The 25,757-nt window shown below is 43.9% G+C and overlaps 1 protein-coding gene across 1 annotated transcript in view; it reads left to right on the forward strand.

Moving 5' to 3' along the window:
* Window positions 1-4,635: 4,635 nt before the first annotated feature.
* FBXO22 (F-box protein 22) overlaps window positions 4,636-25,757 on the forward strand; it is a 143,490-nt gene continuing 122,368 nt past the window's right edge. Inside the window, exon 1 of the mRNA XM_086959355.1 lies at window positions 4,636-4,818. Coding sequence (XP_086815481.1) covers window positions 4,667-4,818 — 152 coding nt within the window. The 5' untranslated portion in view covers window positions 4,636-4,666. The remainder of the gene's footprint in view (window positions 4,819-25,757) is intronic.

Here is a 25,757-nt window from a genome sequence, read left to right on the forward strand (position 1 = left end):
TTTTATCACCTTGCACCGGCCTATTGTAGTCAGATGTAAATTATTCAGCCTGTTAAAATCAACCTTGGCCTTTCTTATTATTGGATCTAGATTTTTTGCCACGACTGTCGAGATCTCTGCTGAGATAGTAACCCCCAAATATACCGCTGTTTCAGTAATTCTTTGGTCTGTCCATGCTATCTTTTGGTTTATTACAACCTGCGTTTTGCCTGTGTTTAGCTTATATCCTGAGAGCATTCCATACACGGCTGCCTCTTCTTCTATTTCCCGTAGTGCCGTTTCAGGATCGCTCAAGGTGATCGCCAAATCAATCGCATAACCCAGGATTTTTGTTTCATATCCATTGAGGACTATTGGCTGGATGTTTCTGTTCTGCTCTATTCTCCTTATAAATGCATCTATCAGACCCTCCAGGATATCGCGATTTCGCGATTTCGCGATTTGCCGCGAAATCGGCAATTTTTAAGAAATCGCGGCATTTTTCGCTATATCCTGGGGGGTCTGCTTTATGTGGCAGATACGCAGCAGCATTGAAGCGTCACAGCGGGATGGCAAACCTCACACCTCCAGCCCTTGATGACCTGTTAAGAGGTGCTTCGAAGGTGACTGAGAGGGAGGGGCTGCAGGTTCAGGAGCTGCGACATCTATTCTTATGCAAACAGCCCTGAATGTGTCATGTATTTGCTATTTAGAGGGGGGCTCACACATTCCATTTCTACCCAGGGCCCCAAACATCCGAGACTCGGCCAGATTACGCCCCTGATTACACCGAGGCAGCACATGGTTCTCTTCACGGAGCGTAATTACTGTCACTAAATTGTTAGCAAACCTCGGTTCTTCAAACAAAGCATCATTGAAATAACATGACCGTGTTTACATGTAAAGAACACTGACGGTGGTTATTTTAAAAAACAATGTTTATTTAAGCATCATTGACATCGAATTGATATTTAAGCATCATTGACATCGAATTGAACAATGCATAAAGCGAGCACATTATGCATATATTATGCATACAAGTATAAACGGGAAGCGGCGCTGCGTATGAGGATATGAATATAAGTATAAACGGGAAGCAATATACGGGAACCAGCGCACAATGCATAAAGCGAGCACATAATGCATATATTATGCATATAAGTATAAACGGTTAGCGGCGCAGCAGATGAGGATATGAATATTTTAAAGAACAATGTTTATTTAAGCATCATTGCAAGAACATATAAACATATATTTGGAAGTATGTTTATTACGGTTCACGCCTGGGAAGTGTATTTATCACGCACATTCCTGCTCATTTTTTGAAGCAGCGGTTTGGGTCAAGGTGTGAACAAAGCTGCATAAAGGGCATAGGAGGCTATCAAGAACATATAAAGAACAATGGTTATTTTAAAGAAGAATGTTTATTTAAGCAATATGCGCACAATGACATAAACTTACTTACAAAAAGCAAAGCAGCGTAAAGCGAGCACATTAAAAACGGGAAGCATAAACAGAAACAAGCAAAGCGGTGCATATTTGGAAATATGTTTATTTCAATAAGCAAAACATCAACGTCAGTCACTGCAGCAACATGTGGTCTAACGGAAACATAGACTGACTTTGGTGCTGACAGACACGGTTCGCGCCTGCAATCCTCCACTCATACCAAGATTATATACTTATTTTTTTTAATATACTTATTTTTTACAAAAAAATTTGATGGGAAGTTTATTTATCACGCACATTCCTGCTCATTTTTTGAAGCTGCGGTTTGGGTCAAGGTGTGCTACATCCCCTCATATCAATATATCTGGTGGGTGGATGGATGGGTGGGTAACTGGATGGATGGATGGATGGGTGGGTGCCTGGATGGATGGATGGATGGATGGGTGGGTGCCTTGATGGATGGATGGATGGATGCATGGGTTGGTGGTGACATGGGTGGGTGGATGGATGGGCCGGTGGATGGATGGGTGGGTGGATGGATGGATGGATGGGTGGGTGGATGGGTGGGTGGGATGGGTGGCTGGATGGATGGTGGTGGATTGGGTAGATGGATTGGTTGGTGGATGGGTGGGATGGGTGGATGGATGGATGATGGTGGATTGGGTGGATGGGTGGATGGATGGGTGATGGGGAGGATGGATGATGGATGAAAGGAAGGATGGATGAGGGGAAGGATGGATGGATGGATGAGGGGAAGGATGGATGAGAGGAAGGATGGATGAGAGGAAGGATGGATGGATGAGGGGATGGATAGAGGGGAAGGATGGATGGATGGGTGGGTGAAAGGATGGATGGATGATGAGGGGATGGATGGATGGTTGATGAGGGGGTGGGTGAAAGGATGGATGATGAGGGGAAGGGTGGATGGATGGATGATGAGGGAATGGATGGATGATGAGGGGGCGGGTGAAAGGATGGATGGATGATGAGGGGAAGGATGGATGGATGAAGAGTGGGTGGGTAGATGGATGGATGATGAGGCAAAAGGATGGATGATGAGGGAAAAGGATGGATGGGTGATGAGGGGAAGGATGGATGATGAGGGGAAGGATGGGTGATGAGGGGAAGGGCAGATGGATGGATGGATGATGGGTGGGTGAAAGGATGGATGGAAGGAAGGATGGCTAAGTGAAAGGGTCGATGGAGAGAGAAAGGGAGGATCGATGGGTGACTAAAATAGTGGATGGGTGGAAGGATTAGTAAGTGAAAGGATGGCTGGATTGGTAAAAGGGTAAATGGCTGAATGGATGAGTGAATGGATGGATGGGATGAAGAGTGGATGGATAAGTGTACAGATGGATAGGGTGAAAGGGTGGATGGATAATGGAGATGAGTGAAAGGATGGATGAGGGGATGGATGAAGGGATGGATGAGTGAAATGATAGATGGAAGGATACATGATGGATAGGTTTGCAAACGGTTGAATATGTTTGGAAATGGCTGGGCTTACTTATATACTATTGCGCGACCTCTGATGTGTCTGTGAAACGTACCTATTGTCCTGAAGTTTTGTCCTGAATTTTGAGCTCCTGTCCTGAATTTGTGTCCTGAATTTTGACCCTTTGTCCTGAATTTTTGCACTCACCGTCCTGAATTTGCACCAATGCCAGTTGGTCACCCTATTCGCTGGCTTGGAGACGGAGCGCCGTGCAGAGATGTCTGTCCCTCAAGATAAACAGACAGAACCACTCACCCATGTCATGGGTGTCAACTTCAACCAGTCCCCGCTTTTAAATCTGAGACGATTTGCAGGCTGACATTTTGCAACGAAACTACAAGTACCAACATGCAGTTCGCTACTGTTTAACAAGTGACCACTTGGCGGTTTTGACTGCTGTTTCTCTAGTGGTTAGGTCTGTCGAACGGGCATCCGGTGGGATATCCAGTCGTGTTCAAAATACACTGTACTATTTAACGTGCTTACTAATAAAAGGGGCGATAGGTATAGCCATCATTAGTGCAGCAGGTACAGTGTCACCAAGCTCTAAGGCTATTGCAAGACACAAACTGACCTGCAATGGTACGCCTCTTCTGGCGCAGGGCTTTGCAACGTGACACATCTGGGAGATGCGTCACGTAGTAAATACCCCGCACAATGGTGCATCTTTTGCGCCGCCGCTGCGTCACAAAAGTGACGCAACGGCGGCGTAAAAGCAGCGCAAGGGGCTTGTAAATCTGCCCCAAAGTGTCTACATTGTAAAGAAACCAAATATACATAGCTTCATGTTGTTAAATAACTAAAAAAACTAAGATATCTGTGTTTGTTGGAGGAAAAATGGCTACATAAAATGCCGCAAAATTTCCATATTTGTGCCGCTAAATTTCCATTTTTGTGCCGCTAAATTTGCTAATCCATGCCGCTATATCCTGGGGGGTCTGATCTATATGCTATTCATTAAGCTGCTGGGCATTTCTAAATAAAGAAATGAGACTAGCATAATCCTCGCCTCCTTGTCCTTAATAGAATTGAAAATTCTTGTCACGAATGTTTGCAAATTTTGAATTGTATGCATTCCATGATGGAATACTGTATATGTAATGAAGAATGTTGAGTGGAGAGGGTGGAGTGCGACATTGAAAAGAAGGCTGGCTTACTGGTTGGACGTGCATCTTAAGCTCTTGACAATAAACAAGTATTTTCACATGATAATTAACGTGTACTGTACTTAACACTACTTCTTTTCAGTGAGCAGGAACTCGAGTGTTTTGCAAAATATGCAGAGCTCCTTCACCACGGCTTTCAAAAAGACCATTGAACCCCTAACCCTCGGCTCAAGCTCACAGTGGCAGCAAGCTAAGAAAGCTGTCATCATTTTAGCCAATCGGAGAGTAGAACCCAAGCTGGTGCCTGTTCTCGTCGCAACCAATTGGGTCCGGTTTAACGTAGACGACCAATCAGAATCCCGTCCATGTGTAGAAATGAAAGCGAAAACAAAAATGTCTTTCGGCACTTGTATTTGGGGAGTTATACAGGGTAGTACAAGCGAGAGACTGTTCTAAATAGTGATTTGTGTAACGCAAGTCAAGTCACGTACGTTTTTTCCAGCTGAAAGAGAAGAAAACGGCTGCCGTAAAAAGCAATGTATTCTTTCTATCTCTATGCTTCTTCTGGTCTCTATGGTGATCAGCCGGAAGTAAATCACTTCTGCCGGAAGTGTTTTTTCGGGACCGTGTGAACATGGAGTTGAAGTGCGGTTACTCGGAAAGGATGGAGTTAGGCGGATGCTGTCAGGTGGATGCGAGAAGCACCTACGTGCTAAGCAACCTGGCTGAGGTAGTGGAGCGAGTACTGGGGTTCCTTCCTACTAAGGCTCTGCTAAGGACGGCCTGGTAAGCAGTGGAAGATAAAACGGGGATGGAAAACCTTAATTTTTGCCCCCCCCCCCCCCCCCACGAATAGCGTAAGCGCGATGACATCGTTCGTCACATTATTAGGGGGCTTATTATTTGCTCGGGTGTGAGCACTCATAACCCGTCCTTCTTACTGGCAGTGATAGCTGTATCTATTTTGACAGTATCTCACAACACTCCCATCACCTGAGCTCTGATACTTCTAAGTGTGAGTATCTCACACATTTACTTCAAGCTACCAGTGGTTCTCTTCAGTATCATTTCAACACATTTCTGGTAATTAGTGAAAGCACTATGTTCAATTAATTCTTACGACATCACACATGACCATCGCTCATCAGTAAGTAGTATTTATAACAGGTCCTTGTGAAATTGACGTTGTTACCGTTTTAAAAGAAATGTGCCCCAAGCGAAGAAATATTCAGGAAGCAGGACAACAGACATTGTGTGTCCATAGCAAGCGGCTCATACAGTTTAAAAAGTCAATTGACAGTACTTGCCTATGCCTGATTAAAATTCAGGCTTTATTCAGTTTGTTACTTAAGCTGTTGACGACGTTTAGACCATTCCCAAGCTACCAGGATCACATCAAGATATTAGTAGTGTAGGATTATGATTAAATAGCGCAGCCAGAATAGGTCTAGTGTGGTCAGGTGGGCTGAACGTTGATTATCAATACAATTATCCTAGACGGACATGCTGGTTCAACTACCAGTGCTGAGATATTGAAGGTGCTACACAAACTGGCGTAGGTGAAACGGGATAATTGTACCTAAGGGTTTGAAGCCATGACCTGCTAACACATCAGTAGTGTCCCTTCACAGGGTTGAATCCCCCAGAGAATATTAAGCATGTTACTTAATAGTAGGAATTTTATTTTTTGCTTAGTCCTTAATGATTTTGCCCCATTCAAAGGCAAATCGTGGTGTCTTGAAAAAAGCAGTAGTATTTTGCAAAATGTGCCAGTGTCTTTTTAAAGAGGTAGTAATCCTATTAGTATGAAGACAAAAGGTGGTTATCCAGACCAGTTTGTAACTTGATTCTTTAGTCTTAGTTTGTAAGAGTTCTTCCATTGGTTTGTACCAAGCTCTTTTTAGGGCGGTTTTAACTATTTTGCATCGGTGGCTTCTGTCTGGTAATTTGCTTTGCAGCAGACGTCCTTCCTTAAAATGCTAAATGTTGTATGTGCAAGTCCGTTGCAGTCTGAAGAACTGACCACATGGCAGTTAGTATTTCAGAGCGCGTGATTTTGAATTTTAAGTTATATTGTGTGTGTGTGGTGTGGGAGAGATTTAGATAGTTCACAAACTCAGTGAGTCTGGATCTCGAGTCACCCCAGATAACAAAAATGTAAACTATGTAACGTTTCCAACATTTGATAGAGGATTTGTATGGGTTATTGTCTTTCAGTGTATATTGCTGTTCAAAGGAATCAACATGTATATTTGCAACTTTCAAGGCAAAAACAGCTCCCATCGATGTCCCACTGCATTGTTGATAGTAATGATTGCTGTCTTTAAAATAGTTGATAGTCAGTGCAATGGTCAGCAGGTCAGTGATGAATTCAGTTGGTACCTGTACCTGTTTAGGGTGGGTATTGAGTACTTGTTCTGTTACTGTAATTCTGAGGTATAATAGTGTTCAGTGAGACAGTGTTCAGAGTGACTAGTATCTTACCAGATTAATTGTGTATGTGCTGTTGCGGACATAAGTTTGTAGTTTTTGAAAAACATCTTTGTTAAAGAAAGTAACATATTTTCCCAAATGTTCCAGAATGGTGCCACCTCTTGATAGAATAGGTCTTCCATGTGGACGATCCACTCTCTTCTGCACTTTGGGTTGTGTATAGAGAACAGGTTTTCTAGAGCACTTTTTGTACAAAATTCAATTTCTTAGAGCTGAGGAAACCTACCACCTTGCCCTATGTAGTCACTTCTAGTATCCTGGCTTTTATGACTCTAATAATGGACTGTGTGTGTGCCTAATAAAGTGCTCATTACTCACCAGATCCCTCATTACATCTGCATGATACCTGTTGCAGTTAAAAAAAAAATAGAGTGTAAATGTTGTGTGAAAATTATTTTTCATAAATAGTCTCTTTGATGCATAGAATTGTGACCAAAGTGCTTTTGATGTTGCACCTGTAATGAGTTTTCTAAGTCACTTGGAAGTGTGTAAAATGTTATGAATGGTTATGTCACATTTTGGTGTAATATGCCTTTATTTTTATTTTTATTTTTATTGGATGTAGTTTCTGGTGTTCTACTCAACACACTCCCTTTAAAAAAAAACAAAAAAAAACCTCTTTTCATTAGTTACATCAATACAAAATCGCTTCACATAGTCAAGATCCCACATCTTGGCAGTCGATTTACAATATATCTTCGGTTTCGATGCATTACATATAGTTGCCATGTGCCCATTCAATTTATTCCACCTCCTCTCCCCATCCGACCCGCCTCCCACGGAAAGGACCTGTGTTGTCGGGGTGCATATTAGTCCCCAATGTGTATTCTAAACATTCCAGATTTTGTTCCCATTTTTGAGGGCAGCATCTGTTCTCATAGTTTTTTCTGCTGGCATCGACCAATCTAAACCTTTGTCCCATTCCACCACTGTTGGAGGATATTCTGCGCCCCATTTCCCGGCTATATTTAGTTCAGCTATAGTGTAACCTAGTGTTGCCCCATATTTGTTCTTTCCTGGATAGGTCTGTTTGCCCCCATATGTTTAGGAGACATAGTTGGGGTGTGTGCTGAAGTTTTTTTTCCCGTGACTGTATCTGTGTTGTTGCCTCCCCACTATAATTCTGGATGGATTGGCATTCCCATACTATATGGAAGAAGTTGCCCTGCTGTTTACAGTGTCTATGACACCTGGACTCTTCCTTCCTTTTGATTTTTTCAAATGTGGTGCAGGAGAGGTATGCTCTGTGGAGAATTGAGTTGAGTCAATCATAGCTTAGTAGAGATAGCTACCTCTCTGGGGGAAGCTAATGCTTCTTTCCAGTCTTCTATATTATTCTGCCATTTCTGGCGAAGTTTCTGTAAGGGGTCTGGCATGTTATTAATTAGCTTCCTGTAAGTCAGAGAAATCACCTTACTTGTCTATGCGTTCACTTAATAGCCTGTCCTCCAGGGGCATCGAGACTGGGAGGTGTGTATTCCCTGGGGAAAGGCCTCTCTCCAGGCATGCCTAATTTGTAAGAATCTATATTTTTCTTGGTCTGTCATCTCGGGTTCTTTTTGTAGCTCGGTAAATGGAAGCACAGTGCCCTTTGACCAAAGGTCTCCAGCTCTGGAAATGCAGATCATGTCCCATTTGTCAAATTCTGGGCATTTAATCAGGTTGCCGAGCTGCTCAGCGTCCCATAATGGTGTGGTTTGGGTCTCCTTATTTCGCAATCCTAGCTTTTTTGTTACTGTATGCCATAGTTTAACTGTCTGCTGTGTTGGGCCAGGTAAAAGCTGTTTTGTCGAATTTGTGTACAATGCATGCTTATAACCTCTCGAACCCATGAGTATCTTGTCTATCTGAATGACCGGATCAATCTGTGAACCATAGAGCCATTGATTAATGACTGCCAACTGGCCGGCCATGTGGTATATTTTGATATTGGGAAAGACCATCCCTCCCATTCGTACAATCCCTTTTCAAGTTTGTGCGTGGGTATTAGTGGTGGTCCCCCCCTCCAAGTAGTAGTCGTATTTTATTATTGACATCTGTAAAATATGTGGTAGTTATAGGGTTTTGCATGATGTGTAAAAACCTTTGGATCACCATCATTTTAAAGATAGCGGCCCTCCCCAGTAGAGTTAACGGCAGGTTCTACCAGTGTTGAGTGTCTTTCCGTAGCCTTACTAGTGGACCAAGTAAATTGTGGGTGTGGAAAAGGGCAGGGTCACATGTAACATAAATACCCAGGTAGTGAAAGCCCTCTGAAGTTGTCTCTAGTGTACATCCAGGTGGTAGTTTGGGTGTCCGTCCTTGCAATGTAAACAAGACGGATTTAGTCTAGTTGATAGTGTAACCTGTGTATTTCCTGAAGTTAGTGAATATCTGCATAATTCTATTGAGGGATGTGGTTGGTGATGCAATATAGAGTAGTAGGTCGTCTGCGTATAGTGAGATTCTGTCCTCCCACTCCATTTCTAACGCAGTCCTCAGATCAGGGTGTCCCCTCTTATCCAGGTAGCCAGTGACTCCAATACGAATGCGAAGATTAGATTTAGATCGACACCTGGTATCAAGCTCCATCTGGGAGGTCTAGGATGGATTTACTTAGTACCGGTAGGGTAGACTTCCGTAGGCCTGGTGGGATGTAGACCGAGAGAACGTTGAGTGGCTTACTGTCCCATGTACCAGAAATGGCTGTGATTCTACCTTGAGGATCTGAATATGTGTGTCCTATTATGAAGGGAAAGTTATTACATATAAGTATTCCTGTCCCTCTGGACCCGGTTGTGAAACCTGCATGTGTTGCAAGTGTATGTCCCCATCCACTAAGTGCTTTGCATTTGTCGCCTATGAGGTGGGTCTCTTGCAGTAAAACTGTGTCTGGCTCCTGTATTTTGATAAATTGGAGGACAATTCCCCTGTTTAGCTTGTGTCCGGGGCCGTTGACATTCCAGGAGAGAAGCCAGAGTGATGGAAGTGAGGCCTCAGCTACCCGTGGAGTTTGTATAACCGGTGAAGCCATGTCCATTCAATTGGGTGTGCCAACCATACAGCGTATCAAAGTACCTGCGGGTTGTGGGGCATTGTATAATTCTGATAGGTCATTATGTTGGGATAAAGAGTGCCAAGTGATTTCTGTCCTATGTCAGCTGTACTGTGTGAAGTTGCTAACATTAACCAGTGTACCTGATTACCCTCCTATCCACTCCCTGCATGATGGTTTCGAACTACCCACCTCCCAAACTTGCAGAGTGCCTGTCATCTCCCCAACAATAAAACAGAGGGTGACTAGGTCTCCAGCCGGGCCCTCCACGCCCCTTCCATTCCCTTCTCCTTCTTAAATGTAATATTACCACATTAGTCTGGTCTGCGTTCCATCTCTTAGGGCTTCAGAGTCCGTAGTTAGAGAATCTATTCTAGTTCATGATTGAGGATTTCTCCCCCCATCGGTAACAGTCTCGAGCAGAGAGGTCGAATTTAAGGTATATTGAGGACTTTTCAGTCTATCTGGGTGAGGAGCTGGTGTGCTTCGCCATGTGCCAACTGTCCAGCCATTCACAGGCCTCTACAGGGTTGGAGAAGAACCAAGTTTTCCAGTCCGCCTCCACTCTCAACTTAGCAGGGAACAGCATTGCATATTTGAGTCCTTTGTCTGTGAGTGATTTTTTTTTAATTCAAGAAAAATGTGTTGTTTCTGTACATTTATTGTGAAGTCAGTAAAGAATGTGAGTTTCCTGTTCTCATATTGCACTGTTGGGGCGGTGCACGCTGTATGTAGTATGACATCTCAATCTCGAAAATGGAAGATTTTTAGTTGTCTTCGACCTCTTGAACATTGTCTCCCAGCTTGCGAAGATCCGCTCGTATGAGGGAAACTTCAGTAAAGACTTAGTGTTTGCGAGCCTCCAGGGATTTGTGTACTGTATTTATGGCGGACATGATGTCGTTCAGCGTTAGATCAGTTTTTCTTGGTGTCAGCTCGGCTGGTTGACGTTAATCTGTGTGAATGTTTTGTTAGGTGTATTTATCCAGTTTGGTCTGATGTGTTCCTTTTACACCTTTATTGCCCGACATGTTATACTTGCTGGTGCGACTTGCCGTGAAGCGTCTGGCGTGAAGTTAATCACCCGGGTACTCACTGCCGCCTGTTTGAGGGAATTCCTCTCTGCATGTCTCTTTCCACCGGGTGAGGTTATGGTGTCTCTGTTTTGGGGTCTTGCAATGCCTGAGGGTAACCGTATGTCTTCAGCGTCTTAACTCGTATTTGTACAGCTCTTCCATATATTCCTATGTACTAGGAGGCTTGCACAGCCAATAATGTTATTTGGTGCCCAGTCCACCTCGGCTGATTTTCCACAGCCCCCACGCCTTTTACAGGGGGAAATACTCTATGCTCATGAGCTGTTAATCAGAGTTGCCGCGCAGGTGTGTTCGCTTTTGGTCAAGGTCGTCAGGGCTGGTCTCACGTCCGTGGCTGACTCCGCCCACTTCTAGGGTGCATCCGGGTAGACGCCTCACTGTGGGTCCCGGCTCCGACGATGGTAGGCCGCAGCCGCCGGCTGTCCCCGAGCGGTATGAATCTTCAGCTCGGAGTCTCCCAGTAGGTACGTTAGCTGTTGGCATCAGGGGCGATGGGGCATATCTTATTTAGCGGATGTTAGAGATGGAAATTAGGGAGTGGGAGGGCCCTGTCCCCCAGAGCTCTGCTAGTGTGCGACCATTTCCTCGTTGCTGGCTACGCCCCACCGCACCCCCACTCAACACACTCTTGATCACCCCCCCTCAATCACTGTCCTACTGCAAAACCATTTCTCCCCTTTTTTCCGTGGTGCATCAAGTGAATGATGTCGAAGTATTAGCATTGAACAACATTGTAAGAAAATGTGTATTGAGAATGAAGCTTCCATCGTTTATTGAAAGTATCATTTTCAAGGTCTTCAGCTGGACGTAATGGAGTAAACATCTTAATTCTATGAGCCATTGTTTAAGAAATGTTTCATTTGTATTGTACATCTCTGGCGTGCAGTTGCTGAGGAAGCTGATTGATGATTTCTCTTACCTTAAGAAATGGGTTAGTGCTAAAGGTATAGAAATTGACGTTGTTGTGATTTGCCAATGCAACCCTAATTATGTTCATACCATACTGAGTTTGCAGTATCTGTTAATAGCTTGTGTGATTTTTATCTATAAAACATTTGAGCTTCTGCCTTTTGTAGCATTCCTTTACTGTTTTCCTCGTGGATAACTTGCTATGCTCCTCTTTTGCCTTTAGACCTGCCAATGGGATGCTGTTAGAACTTTTTGAGTTTAGCACTTACATTTATCGTTTAGATTTTGCCTAATTGGGGATTATTACGTTTATGAATTTACATTTTCTGTGCTTCCGTATTGAGCATGGTATTGCATGCATTTATGTCTGTACCGCACTCTTAATCTGTAATAAATGTTTGCCTTATTTTTGATCTCGAACTCAATCCTTTATGCTTCCAATATTTTACTTTTGTTTAACTCTGCTCAACTTTGAATGAATGAAACTTATATAGCGCACGACTTACCCTGGGGCATCTCAGCGCTTGCTTAGGGAACCCGTCCTGGTATTCCCCTGTGAGATAACCCTGGCAGGGTATCCACAAGGTGAAAGCCAGGCATCCCACCGCGAGGGGCCGTTGTGGAGATTAAGCAAGCTATTGCCCAGAGTCGCAGAGTGTGAACCCGTGAGTCGAGGAGGCACCGGAGCGAGAATTAACGAGTCCGTGGAATTTTTGAGCCCAAGACCCGCCGAGGCGGGGAATTGAACCCTGGTCCCGGGCCGAACTCACGCTCCAGGTCTGCCGCCTCTAACCCCTGAGCCACACTTCTCCACTTTCTTCCCTCCATGAGGAGTGTTGTCTCTAATGGCTAGATCAGCCAGAGACACTGGAGCCAAACCGTTTTGGTAAAAATCTGGGTGATCAATTATTGAGGTTCACGTCATGCCTCAAAATCATAAGTGTTACGAGATCAGCAGGTTTAGAGACATGAATAATCTACTCAACCTAACTGTAATGTACATGACCGGTAATCTGGTCTCAAATTGTGTGATCCTAGCAAATATTTTATTTTACTGTTCCGCTTTTCCTTCATTATCACATATTAATGCACCTTCAGATATGTAAGTTCAGCATTTCTGCTGTACAAAAAACTATTTTGTTTGATTTTGTAGGCTAAACGTTTGCCTTATGTATAAAAAGGATTTTGCCCGCAATAGGGTGCACATAACCCCTTACATGCCACTAAGTTCACTAATAGCATTTTCTTCAGGCCATGTGGTTGGAATTTTTTCTCAGTTCATGTTTAAACACTCACTTATAATAAATACTTCAGTAAAGCATGATTTGGTAGTGCACTATCATTTAAAAACTGCATATTTTCCATTGAAAAAGCTACAAATGTTCCCACTAATATGCAGTTTTACTGATAAAACTAAATAACTTGTAAAGCAAATTGTGGAAACTGGGTTTCAGCCAAAAATATTTATCATGTACACGTCGCCAAGTAAAGTGTTTTAATGTTTTCATCCTATTAAAAGATTTTTTTCATCACACAGAATTACAAAAAAGGGCTTTCATAACTACTAAAATATATTTTGAAGTGTTTGAACAGTTAATTTACAAGCTATTTAAATATTTTTTGTTAGAAAAAAATCTTTAATTTCACACTTTGTGTAACATGATTGTCAGACAGTTCACATAAAAAAATTCTTTAACTTTGCTGCTTATTTTATCTTGGAGGTTGCATTTATTTATCTTTCTCTGACTGCAAATTGTAGTACATAGCTGAGATTTGTCCTACGTCTAATCGCAGAGCAAATGTGACATGACAAAACAAGATTTAAAGGCTTCTTCATTGCTCATCGTTTTCTGAAAGAACAGAATACCTATTCTTTATCAGCTCACTAGAATGGACCAATAGGCTTTACAAATAACACACTTTGATAAAATCGGACTCCATAGCAAATGGGTAAGTAGATTTCTCGAGGCCTGTAGGTGCTTATTGGGGTTCGACTCCCACAAAGTTTTGGTAGTAGAGGATGGTAAGCATTAGAGACCCTCCTTTTTAAATGTTCCCCAAAAGAGATTCGGAGAAATGAGTTTTGCCAACTTTCTGGTACTGGATCCTCCTGCAGGGTAACAAACTGTATTGCTGAGCACTGCTGAAATTGGAGTGCAAGTTTAAATATGGAGAACTTGAGTGCATGAGTTTGTCTGTTTTGTAATGAAAGATTTCTGTTTTGTGGTGAGCTAATTGGTTATGTGATAATAATTATAGCTTCAATTGATGGACTGATCACTATTTTGGTTTTGTATCTATAAACTCATTTGATTTTGATTTGTCAATAAGAGAGAATTTAGTTTTTTATCAGATTTCTTTGAAGATCGCAAGATAATATTACCTTGTTTTTATTGTGGTGTGTAGACCAAGGTGTTGCTTACACACCTGTAGGGACCTATATTAACAGGTTTTTACTTTTTCAGGTTTGAGAGAATTTGGGTAAGTACATTAACTCGTGGGTAGAATTCTGCTGGATCGAGGAGTGCCTAGCGAGTACTTTGTAGGCTGTTTGTGATTCAATCTCGTTTTTTGGTACTGCTTTCTTAGTTTGCTCGACATTGAGTATCTACTGTTGTGCGTGTTCTGACTGGTGAAATACTCCTTTATGTTTCCTTTCTATGTTATACAGACAAGGGGTTTATTTATTTCAAAAGATTTATTGTGGTTATGTAGTTCTTTCCCTGTTCACAGACAAACCGTTCTGTGAAAGGTTGACTTTTGACAGACTGCTCTGTTATTGGCTGTTGTTCTTTTTCAGAGTTGTTTTGTATTTTAAGTCTGTTTTGGCCTTGAGTAAGTGCAAGTCATGACTGAAGGATTTAGAAAACTTAAACCTAAAAGATAGGATTAGCCTAGAGAGGGTTCGAAGATGCCTAAGGAAGGTGTGCCAGTATTTGAAATTATGTAAGAAGTTGGGTATTATTTGTGTGTTTGGATTCCCAAATTAAACAATACACAGCACAGTGATGAGAAATTACAATTTCCAATGAAGGGCACATTTAGCTTTGAGAAATTAGACTTTTTGAGACAGACTATGTACAATATGAGTCCAATGCCTAGAATTACATAGTTTGAAGCCCTCAATAAATGGGATCATCACATAGCAACAGAGAAGGAGAGAGAGAGAAGAAAGATAGATCAAGAAGTCCTTTATAGACTGGTTAGAAGCCGGACTAGACCATGAAGAGAAGTCCTCGTGATCAGGCATGATTAGAAATGTTAAAGCATTTACTGCTATAGTCAAAGGATTGGAGGAGAAGGATGAATCAATGATGATAACTTCTTTAATCGGTTACTGATTTCAAGACCTCCTCCATATACAGATAGACAGAACCAACTCAAACTATTGTTCGAGTTGGTGGAGGAGGGATATGGCAGCGGTTCGCACTTTTACTGGATATGTACAGAGTGTGGCGTCAGAAGTTCCACTTACAATTGAAATACCTTGTACAAGTAGGACAGAGCACACCACAGAGATGGGGGTGTTAGAGCCACCTCCTAGGGAGGTCTTCATTTGGATCGTTAAGATAGAATTTGGAGGGATGCTACGGGGTCATGTGGATTTGAACAGACTACCGACATATAATGCTGATGAGATACTTGATCAAAGAAGTGGCTAGGTACACCAATGAAGTGCTTGATAAATTAGAATAAGTATCTCATGAATTGGATGTTGATGTACGTAATGAAGTATGTCAAGCGAAATTGCATAATGGATATAATGCATGATGAAATTAGGCAGATGGGTCTTATTGCATTAAGTGCACATATTCAAGATTTGATTGAGAAAACACGAGATTGGAGTGATTTTAAGGAATATTTAGAAAAGTGGAAATAAGTTATGATAAATACGAGAAAGATGAAGTATGATTAGCAGAGGTCAGGGAAAATATCAGTAATTAAGAAGAAGGAATAAGTACAGTGGCTAAGTTACCTCTTAGAAAAGTGCACAGAGGGAATTTGGTGCATGTCCCATGAACAAGGGTAGATTTGTTTGTTTTTACTCATAATTTTCCAAAGTTGAGAGAAGACCCGACAAAATGGTATGATGAGGTACATAAATTGGCACATCTTTCTCCAGTGCTGTGCACAGATTTAAATCTGTTGTTTGTCATTGTTGTTCCCGAAGATTTGTGGTTGGAGTATAAAGTGGATGTTGGTTGGCTATTGCCGGAACCACCTATATAGCATCCTAACATTGCACCAGCAGCAGATGTGGCTGAAAAGTACAAGGCAATAATTGAGCATTTAAAGAAACGAATTCCAGAAAGAGGTATACATTGGGAATTGATTATGAAGAAGACAACACAGGTGTCTTAGGAGTCACTACATTCCTATTATGAGAGGTTAATGCAAAGATTCAAAAAGCATAGCGGAGTCGAAAATCCAGAGAATGATGTTGTTGGAGGTTTCGCTTCTGCTTTTGTGAATCAGCTGAGATCAGAAATTAGCAATCACATTCAGCTAAGTGAATTGAGTTGATTATTAAGGGGTATTGATAAGATTTTGAAATTGGCTAAAAACAAGAGTCATTATCTTGAAAAGAAACGGAAAATGGTGAAGGAGAAATTGCTGATTGCTGATAACAAAGCAATTTGGAAGGGGTTGTGCAGCAAAGCAATTTGGAAGGAGTCGGATGGGTTCTAATACGAATTTTGTGAGAAATTGTATGAAAAGAAAGAAAGAAATGGTGCATGGAGGCAAGGCAAATTGTATGAATGGGAATTGTGAAATACTGGCGCGGCTCCCAAATGCGTGCTTTTTATTGCGAGGGAAGCATGTTTTGTTCCCTCCCTGTCTCCTGTTTGGTGTGCCGGCCCAGACAGGACATGTGCACGCGCCAGGACAGAAAATTTGTACGTGTATGGTGGTCGGTGCTGCTTCCCACAAAGGTGTCCACACACGCATGCTGGCCGGAGATGCACAAGCCGGGACAGGAAATGTGTACACGCATGGTTTACGGCGCTGCTTCCCGCATGTTGTCCACACACGCACGCTGGCCGGAGGTGCACCCGCTGTGGTGTCCAAACACGGAAGCTGGCCGGAGGTGCACTCGCTGTTCCCGTTGCACACTGTGCGAAGAAGCGCGCTTACTTTACATTAAGACCTGCTTTGTGGAGCAGACCCTACCGCTTGTTCAAATTGGTGAGGCGGGTCGGGGGAGGAAGCAACACATTATCGCACGTTGATGGTGTTCAGGTACCTCCACTTTTAAAGCTTCAAACGACTCTTGTCTTAAAGTGCTGCAACATTCTATCTCTCTATTTGCCTAAGAGTGAAATGTGCACTCTTTCTACTTGTAATAAATACGTAAATTTGCCTTGTTTCCGTTTAATCTTAACTTGTCTTGTGGGTTTGTCAGTTTTCATGTGCAGTATCTATTCTTAAACTTGCCAGACTGTCGGGTCATAGTTTTGCATTTTCTATAACTGGAACGCCTCGCTTGTGCTGGTTAAACCGGCTTTAACAACATTGGATGCAATTTACGTCACATTGTATCTGACTGCTTGCTAAGTCCAAGCTATGCGCTGTTTGGAACGGCAACGTTTTTTTAGGTTTTGCCTGGCGAAAGCTGCGCTTTCTGCGCAGCTTTTTCGCGCAGGCGAAAACCTGATGAGAATTGTAGTGTGCTTTGGGTCGGCCCTCCTCATTCATTGGCTGGCTCCGTAAATGGAGCCTTGCCATTGGACGAGGGGCCTGTCCGTCAATGCCGGACCAGACACGGGGGCGTTCCCGACATTCTTTGGCTTTTGCCGACGTCACGCGACGCCGGGAACGCCCCCGAGTCTGGTCCGGCATTGCCGGCACTTCTGCGTCTCTTCTCCCCCGTTTCCCGCCCCGTGACTGGCCGGCCGGCCAATCCTAGCGCGGCCGGCCGGAAGTGCCCGCCCCCGGCAGCCCGGGGGAAGAAGGAAGACGGCAAACAGTATGGCGGCGCCCGCGGGGCTCCCGTGGCCTGGAGGGAACCCCGGGAGATGGGGAGGACGTTGCCTCAGATCCCTCTGATGTGCCGTTCCAGTCTTTCTGTTCTACACTACAAAGTTTGGTTGGTCAGTTTCTTCCTTCCTCTCGTTTTTATCCTTTATTTCAGCATTGCGAAGATTTGGTTGACTTTGGGCGGCACATCTTTACTTTGTTTGTGGAAAAGAGCGATATTTATTAATTTGTTGACTGCTGTGCCCAGAGTCGATGACTTTTCTCACAGTGCATGTTGTACATTATTTTGAGAGAAAACATTGTTCATGAAGTTTTGGGATCCCACCCCTGCTCAGAGCGTTGTTTGTTGTCAGGTGTTCACAGCTTAGCAAATTTAGGAATTTAATTGGTCTCATGTCCTGATAGGGGTAATAATACTGGGGGTGTGCTACCGCGCTATCCAACCACCGTACGTCCTTTGTTCTGCAGTGAGGAGCAGTGAAGAATTTCGGGGTCCAGAACGTAATATCCGGTGTTTCTACACTGAAATGGCAGGTTAAGTGATATTGCTCCAGAGTAAGCTAACGTTCACCAGTTTCGACAGCTTTGGGTTTCCTCACATATACTTTCCCAGAACCCATCATGGCGTATTGTGCACAGTGCCAGAGGCGTGGGTGCAGTGTTCGTTTGACTGCTGCCTCCGCTCGGAACTCCTTCACGTTTTCTCGAGAGCCTGCGTGTAACTCTGCAGGGTTAGATATTTATTTGAAATGTTTTACATAGCGCTGGCTAGACCGGGAGGTATCACAGCGCTTTACATGAACAGAAGCAACGTGAAAGCCCATTTGGTTGACTTTGGGCGGCACATCTTTACTTTGTTTGTGGAAAAGAGCGATATTTATTAATTTGTTGACTGCTGTGCCCAGAGTCGATGACTTTTCTCACAGTGCATGTTGTACATTATTTTGAGAGAAAACATTGTTCATGAAGTTTTGGGATCCCACCCCTGCTCAGAGCGTTGTTTGTCAGGTGTTCACAGCTTAGCAAATTTAGGAATTTAATTGGTCTCATGTCCTGATAGGGGTAATAATACTGGGGGTGTGCTACCGCGCTATCCAACCACCGTACGTCCTTTGTTCTGCAGTGAGGAGCAGTGAAGAATTTCGGGGTCCAGAACGTAATATCCGGTGTTTCTACACTGAAATGGCAGGTTAAGTGATATTGCTCCAGAGTAAGCTAACGTTCACCAGTTTCGACAGCTTTGGGTTTCCTCACATATACTTTCCCAGAACCCATCATGGCGTATTGTGCACAGTGCCAGAGGCGTGGGTGCAGTGTTCGTTTGACTGCTGCCTCCGCTCGGAACTCCTTCACGTTTTCTCGAGAGCCTGCGTGTAACTCTGCAGGGTTAGATATTTATTTGAAATGTTTTACATAGCGCTGGCTAGACCGGGAGGTATCACAGCGCTTTACATGAACAGAAGCAACGTGAAAGCCCATTTGGTTGACTTTGGGCGGCACATCTTTACTTTGTTTGTGGAAAAGAGCGATATTTATTAATTTGTTGACTGCTGTGCCCAGAGTCGATGACTTTTCTCACAGTGCATGTTGTACATTATTTTGAGAGAAAACATTGTTCATGAAGTTTTGGGATCCCACCCCTGCTCAGAGCGTTGTTTGTTGTCAGGTGTTCACAGCTTAGCAAATTTAGGAATTTAATTGGTCTCATGTCCTGATAGGGGTAATAATACTGGGGGTGTGCTACCGCGCTATCCAACCACCGTACGTCCTTTGTTCTGCAGTGAGGAGCAGTGAAGAATTTCGGGGTCCAGAACGTAATATCCGGTGTTTCTACACTGAAATGGCAGGTTAAGTGATATTGCTCCAGAGTAAGCTAACGTTCACCAGTTTCGACAGCTTTGGGTTTCCTCACATATACTTTCCCAGAACCCATCATGGCGTATTGTGCACAGTGCCAGAGGCGTGGGTGCAGTGTTCGTTTGACTGCTGCCTCCGCTCGGAACTCCTTCACGTTTTCTCGAGAGCCTGCGTGTAACTCTGCAGGCTTAGATATTTATTTGAAATGTTTTACATAGCGCTGGCTAGACCGGGAGGTATCACAGCGCTTTACATGAACAGAAGCAACGTGAAAGCCCTCCCTGTGCACGTGACCCGATGGGGCCCTGGAAGGCCGCATACTTGCCGTGGTTTAGCAAAGACCACTGAACAGCAGGTGTTGGGGATTACATATTAATTTAGTGCTAGTTGGAGACGGCTCTAAAGAGACACCTGTAACGGTGTTGTTAACCTGTTCTCTCTATGGAAACAGGTATTAAAGTGTTGTTTTAAGAAGCTCACTAACAAAGAGCGAACATTCGGACCTCTATTGTGCTCATTATGCGCAGTAAGTTTTTTACTCCTGCAAATCTTCCAGTTTGTCGTATAGTTAGGTGATATTTGTCGGCATTCTCCAAAACTGAGTGGCACCTATCCGTATCTTACCCGCATGAACAGTATTTTTCAAGCCTAGATAAGTAACAGATATTGTGGAAATCCATCAAAAGTCGGTATTTTGTCATTTGAAACCTAATTTGAAATAACTTAATTAGGAAATCGCTTCAAATGTATTTTAAATCTATCCAAACTATTCCTATATTTTTTTTTTACAGCTAACAAGGTTATTGCCTTTAAGATGACCGGACACAGGTAGGTTTACAACTTCATTTTATTTAAGTCATCAGGTACAACACACCAACAGGAGCGAAAGTCACAGCTTCCGGTCAGGTTTCAAGGTAGTCAACTGGCAAACTGGTTATCAGCTGGCATTCTAGAACTCCAGCTGATGTCACAGGGTGAGCACGTGCCAGGGGACGCGCGGTGGACAACGGAAGCCTACAAGGGACACAGTATAGGAAATAGGTTATACATAGCTCAACACATCTCCTTCCCAAAGGAAGTTAACAATAGAATAGTGGTGGGAGGTAACACCCCTCCATAGTTAGTCGCACGCAAAGTCTTTGAACTTGCTTGGCATAGCTACAGTACGTCCGCATCTACTGGTGGTGGTTTTGGCAGTGGTGGTACCGCTTCCAGACTCCAGTTCTTCTTCAGAAAATGCTTTACTTTCTGCCCCGGATGCGTCCGTAGTTTCGCTGCTGCTGAGATCAGTTTTCCTCAATGTACTCTATTTGCTCCTGATTTGGAGGGGCCCTGTCTTCCTGTTCCTTCCTCTCTGCCCTCTCTTCTTCCAACACATCTTTATACAGCCAATCAAAGTTCATTTGTCTGTCAAAGTCCCTACGATCTCCCTCTTCCACTGGTTTGTTCGTATCCAACGCCTCTTCTTTTCCGTTTTCTATACTGTTCTTCTTCTCGCATTTAGATAGTGCAGATGTATGCCACACTTTCCCATCGCTGAGGAGGGCTAAATTGCAAAATAATTTTTCCACAACAAATGGTTTGGTGAACCTGTTCTGTCCTTTCTCAATGTACCCACTTCTTTTTACTCTCACCAAATCTCCTACCTGGATAGTTAGGGGTTTGCATTTGTGTTTTGTATCAAAGTGTTTTTTGTATGCCCTCTGTGCTTTTAGTACGTTCTTCCTGACTTCCTCTGCAGACCAATTAGCCTTCCTTCTTGTCTTAAGCCACCCTACATTATCCTTGGACAGTGCTGTTCTTCCTCTCATCATTTCAAATGGGCTGATTCCTGTGCTCTCCCTAGTTGTTATTCTGAATGCCCAAATCGTTTTCTTTACCTCCATTTTTCAACATAACTCGTTGTTGTTTGCTAGTTGTATGGTTCCTTTCAACACTCTGTTGAACCTTTCCACCGCTCCATTACCTGCTGGGTAGTATACAGATGTGGTTTTATGTGTAATACCGTTTCTATTGATAAACATTTTGAAGGCAACAGATGTGTGTGGCTCTGGGTGTGTGTGTGGCTCTGGGTGTGTGTGTGTGGCTCTGGGTGTGTGTGTGTGGCTCTGGGTGGGTGTGTGTGGCTCTGGGTGGGTGTGTGTGGCTCTGGGTGGGTGTGTGTGGCTCTGGGTGGGTGTGTGTGGCTCTGGGTGGGTGTGTGTGGCTCTGGGTGTGTGTGTGTGGCTCTGGGTGTGTGTGTGTGGCTCTGGGTGTGTGTGTGTGGCTCTGGGTGTGTGTGTGTGGCTCTGGGTGTGTGTGTGTGGCTCTGGGTGTGTGTGTGTGGCTCTGGGTGTGTGTGTGTGGCTCTGGGTGTGTGTGTGGCTCTGGGTGTGTGTGTGGCTCTGGGTGTGTGTGTGGCTCTGGGTGTGTGTGTGTGTGTGGCTCTGGGTGTGTGTGTGTGTGTGGCTCTGGGTGTGTGTGTGTGTGTGTGGCTCTGGGTGTGTGTGTGGCTCTGGGGGGGTGTGTGTGTGTGTGTGTGTGTGTGTGGCTCTGGGTGTGTGTGGCTCTGGGTGTGTGTGTGGCTCTGGGTGTGTGGCTCTGGGTGTGTGTGTGTGTGGCTCTGGGTGTGTGTGTGTGGCTCTGGGTGTGTGTGTGTGTGTGTGGCTCTGGGTGTGTGTGTGTGTGTGTGGCTCTGGGTGTGTGTGTGTGTGTCTCTGGGTGTGTGTGTGTGTCTCTGGGTGTGTGTGTGTGTCTCTGGGTGTGTGTGTGGTAGTAATTGCTGTCTGCTGTTGAACCTTTCCACCGCTCCATTACCTGCTGGGTAGTATACAGATGTGGTTTTATGTGTAATACCGTTTCTATTGATAAACATTTTGAAGGCAACAGATGTGTGTGGCTCTGGGTGTGTGTGTGTGGCTCTGGGTGTGTGTGTGTGGCTCTGGGTGTGTGTGTGTGTGGCTCTGGGTGGGTGTGTGTGGCTCTGGGTGTGTGTGTGTGGCTCTGGGTGGGTGTGTGTGGCTCTGGGTGTGTGTGGCTCTGGGTGTGTGTGTGGCTCTGGGTGTGTGTGTGTGTGTGTGTGGCTCTGGGTGTGTGTGTGGCTCTGGGTGTGTGTGTGGCTCTGGGTGTGTGTGTGGCTCTGGGTGTGTGTGTGGCTCTGGGTGTGTGTGTGGCTCTGGGTGTGTGTGCGGCTCTGGGTGTGTGTGTGTGTGTGTGGCTCTGGGTGTGTGTGTGGCTCTGGGGGTGTGTGTGTGGCTCTGGGGGTGTGTGTGTGGCTCTGGGTGTGTGTGTGTGTGTGTGTGTGGCTCTGGGTGTGTGTGTGGCTCTGGGTGTGTGGCTCTGGGTGTGTGTGTGTGTGGCTCTGGGTGTGTGTGTGTGTGTGTGGCTCTGGGTGTGTGTGTGTGGCTCTGGGTGTGTGTGTGTGTGTGTCTCTGGGTGTGTGTGTGTGGCTCTGGGTGTGTGTGTGGTAGTAATTGCTGTCTGCTGAGCTAGTCCGTAGGGTACAATAGGTCTCACATTTGCGAGAGATTAAGCTAATGGCTATGTAAATGACAATGCCATTTATTTATCTGTTTTCAAAACCAACACATAATACAAATTTTGTCACTTACAATGCCAATAGCTCTAACTTTTCCAAAGGCGAAACCATTGCATTGTAGCCAGGCCCGCTCCCCGTAGACTCCCCTCCCCCTGCTGAAAGTTCCAAGCCCATGCTTTTAATGAAGATAGACTACATACACGCCTAGAAGGCAAAGCAGTGTTGCTTAAAAACGAGGATTGGGATATAGCTGTCTGACATGATTCAGGGGCATCTTGGGAGTTAGGAATATGCCATGTGACATTCAGGAAAATTTACAGTCACATCTGTGACTTTCCCATTTCCGTCCATATTCCACCATATTACACAGTAAATGGTATTACAGCCCCATCACAATTCGGTAACAACTCAGCTGACACAGCTCCACCGATGCACCCACCACTCAGCTCCACCGATGCACCCACTGCTTGTGCCTCCGTGTGCCCCTGTTGCCTGCTTGTGCTGTGTGGGTGTGTGTGGAGGGCTCTGTGTAGCTGTGTGTGTGGGAAGCTTTGTGTGGCTGTGTGTGTGGGGGGCTGTGTGGGTGTGTGTGGGGGGGCTCTGTATGGGTGTGTGTGTGGGGGGGCTCTGTGTGTGTTTGTGTGTGTCATTTGCGAGAGATAAAGCTAGTGGCATTGTAAATGGCAATGCCATTTATTTATGTTAAAAAAACATAAATAAATATAATGTCGAGAGCAATGCCAATAGCTCTAACTTTAACAAAGGCAAACCCATTGCATTGTAAATGCTTGGTTCAAATGCAGGGGCCAGGGTTTATTTGCTTGTTTTTGGGCCCACACTACCCCTGAATTTCACTGCAACAGTTTTATGGTTCACATCTTTTCAAAGTTACTCCTTAATCGGGGCTTGCGTATCTCCAGTAACTGCTTTCTCAGCTCCCCACTTGTGTCTGAATACCGACAGTGATGTTGGTGTACCGACCTTAGTAGTCGAGCGCCCATTTGGATAATACTTTGCATGCTGGATGTTGTGTGTATTTTATTGTTAGCACTAATCTTTTTTAATTGGTAAGTCGTCTTTATTGATTTTCTGGATCCCTCTGTTGTTGTCTGTATATGGTTTTACTTTTGAAAATGTTCCTTTATCGTGTTGGTGTGTTGTTCTGATTCTTAGATTGTGAGAGTCCTATTTTGTTTTGTCTTCTTTTGTGTGACCTTTTGATTCACCGATTTTTGACTGCATGCAGCCACATGTCCTGATCCATTTCCTGTTAATGTAGTTCTTAGATTTCTTTAGAGCCATTGGTCACTGTATGGAATCTCAAAGTTTGATATGCTTCTTATCATGAGGCTTGCTTCTGAATCTCCACCTCTTTGATTTGGTACCATCACACGGAGTACTGTCCATTGAAAGTCTTTTTCTGTATGGCCCATAGTAATATAATTATTGACAAGGAGTGCCCTGACAGTTTTTATTCTGGTGCAAGATTTATGTTGTATGTTTAATGCGAGACCTATTACATTGCAAATGCATGTTGAATAAAGTTCCTGTGTGGTGCAGAATTCAACAAAGGTATACAGAGAGCCCTATCATTTTCTCCCATATTCTTAAAAAGCATTTAGAACGTTTCAAATTGCCATGCATTTCAGTCCTAATCCAGTACAAAGATGATATTTTGGTAGCTGCCAAAACAAAAGAGGATTGTAAACTTGATACCATTGCATTTTTTAATCATTTGGCAGAAAATGGGCTTAAATTCTCCCCAACAAAAATGTAGTATTTTGAGAAGGAAGTTATCTATCTTGGACATCATTTTGAAAAAGGTTTACAAAAAGTCTCAAAAGAACGCATTTCTGCAATTCTGAAACTGAGTCCCCTGACCACCCAGGTGGAGGTTCGGATATTTCTGGAAGTTGTTGGTTACTGACACCAGTGGATTCAAAATGTTGTCCCTGATTACGAAGCCTTTAGTAAGGCTGACATTTAATGATGTTCAAGATTAGGTACCCTTTGATGACAAGTGCTTTGAATCATTAAAGAAACTGAAAGAGAGTTTGTGTATTGCACCGACACTCTGGATGTCCGACTACAATGTCATTTCTAATTTATTTTCCCATGAAAAGGATGAATGTGCACTTTCAGGACTTGCACATAAATACGGATGGCCTGCGAGACCAACAGCTTGTCTTTCAGGAGTGCTAGGTTCAATTGCTGTAAGCCTTTTAGGATGTCTAAACTCAGTTGCAGTAGTTTGCCTGACAATAGAGCAAAGTGAAGGAATTGTGATAGGACATACTTTAATTATTTATGTTCCACACTCTGTTGAAATCCTGAGTAGAACTAAAACACAGCACGTTGCAAACAGCAAGTTGACACGTTACAACAGGTAATACTTGGAACAGAGAACATTTCAGTTTGAAGGTGTAATGTTCTGAACCCAGCAACACTGCTTCCGATTTCTGACAGGCAGGGAAAATATTGTTGATGATGAGCTGGAACATGACTTTATTGAAATGACTGAGTTTTGTACAAAAGCCAACACCACTTATTAAGGGAGCCCCATTAGAGGACTCTGATTTGACATTATTTGTTGATGGTACCTGTCTGAGTGGCCCTTACTAAGTTATCATGACCACAAATAGTGCAGTCAATTATGCCGGAGTGCCTCAATGGATCCAAGCTGCTCACACAAAACAAAGGAGAGCAGTTGAAAGGGTGGGAGAGGCAGAAGATGATGATCAAGGTGCACAGACCGCAGAACAAAGTGACAATTCAGGTGGCAGTCTAAACCAAGGTTGGGGGCAGGGAAGACATTTTGATATCTTCAAACTGGTGAAGA

The sequence above is a fragment of the Lissotriton vulgaris genome, chromosome 2_2 (genome assembly GCF_964263255.1).
Source record: "Lissotriton vulgaris chromosome 2_2, aLisVul1.2, whole genome shotgun sequence".
In the NCBI taxonomy this organism is placed as follows: domain Eukaryota; kingdom Metazoa; phylum Chordata; class Amphibia; order Caudata; family Salamandridae; genus Lissotriton; species Lissotriton vulgaris.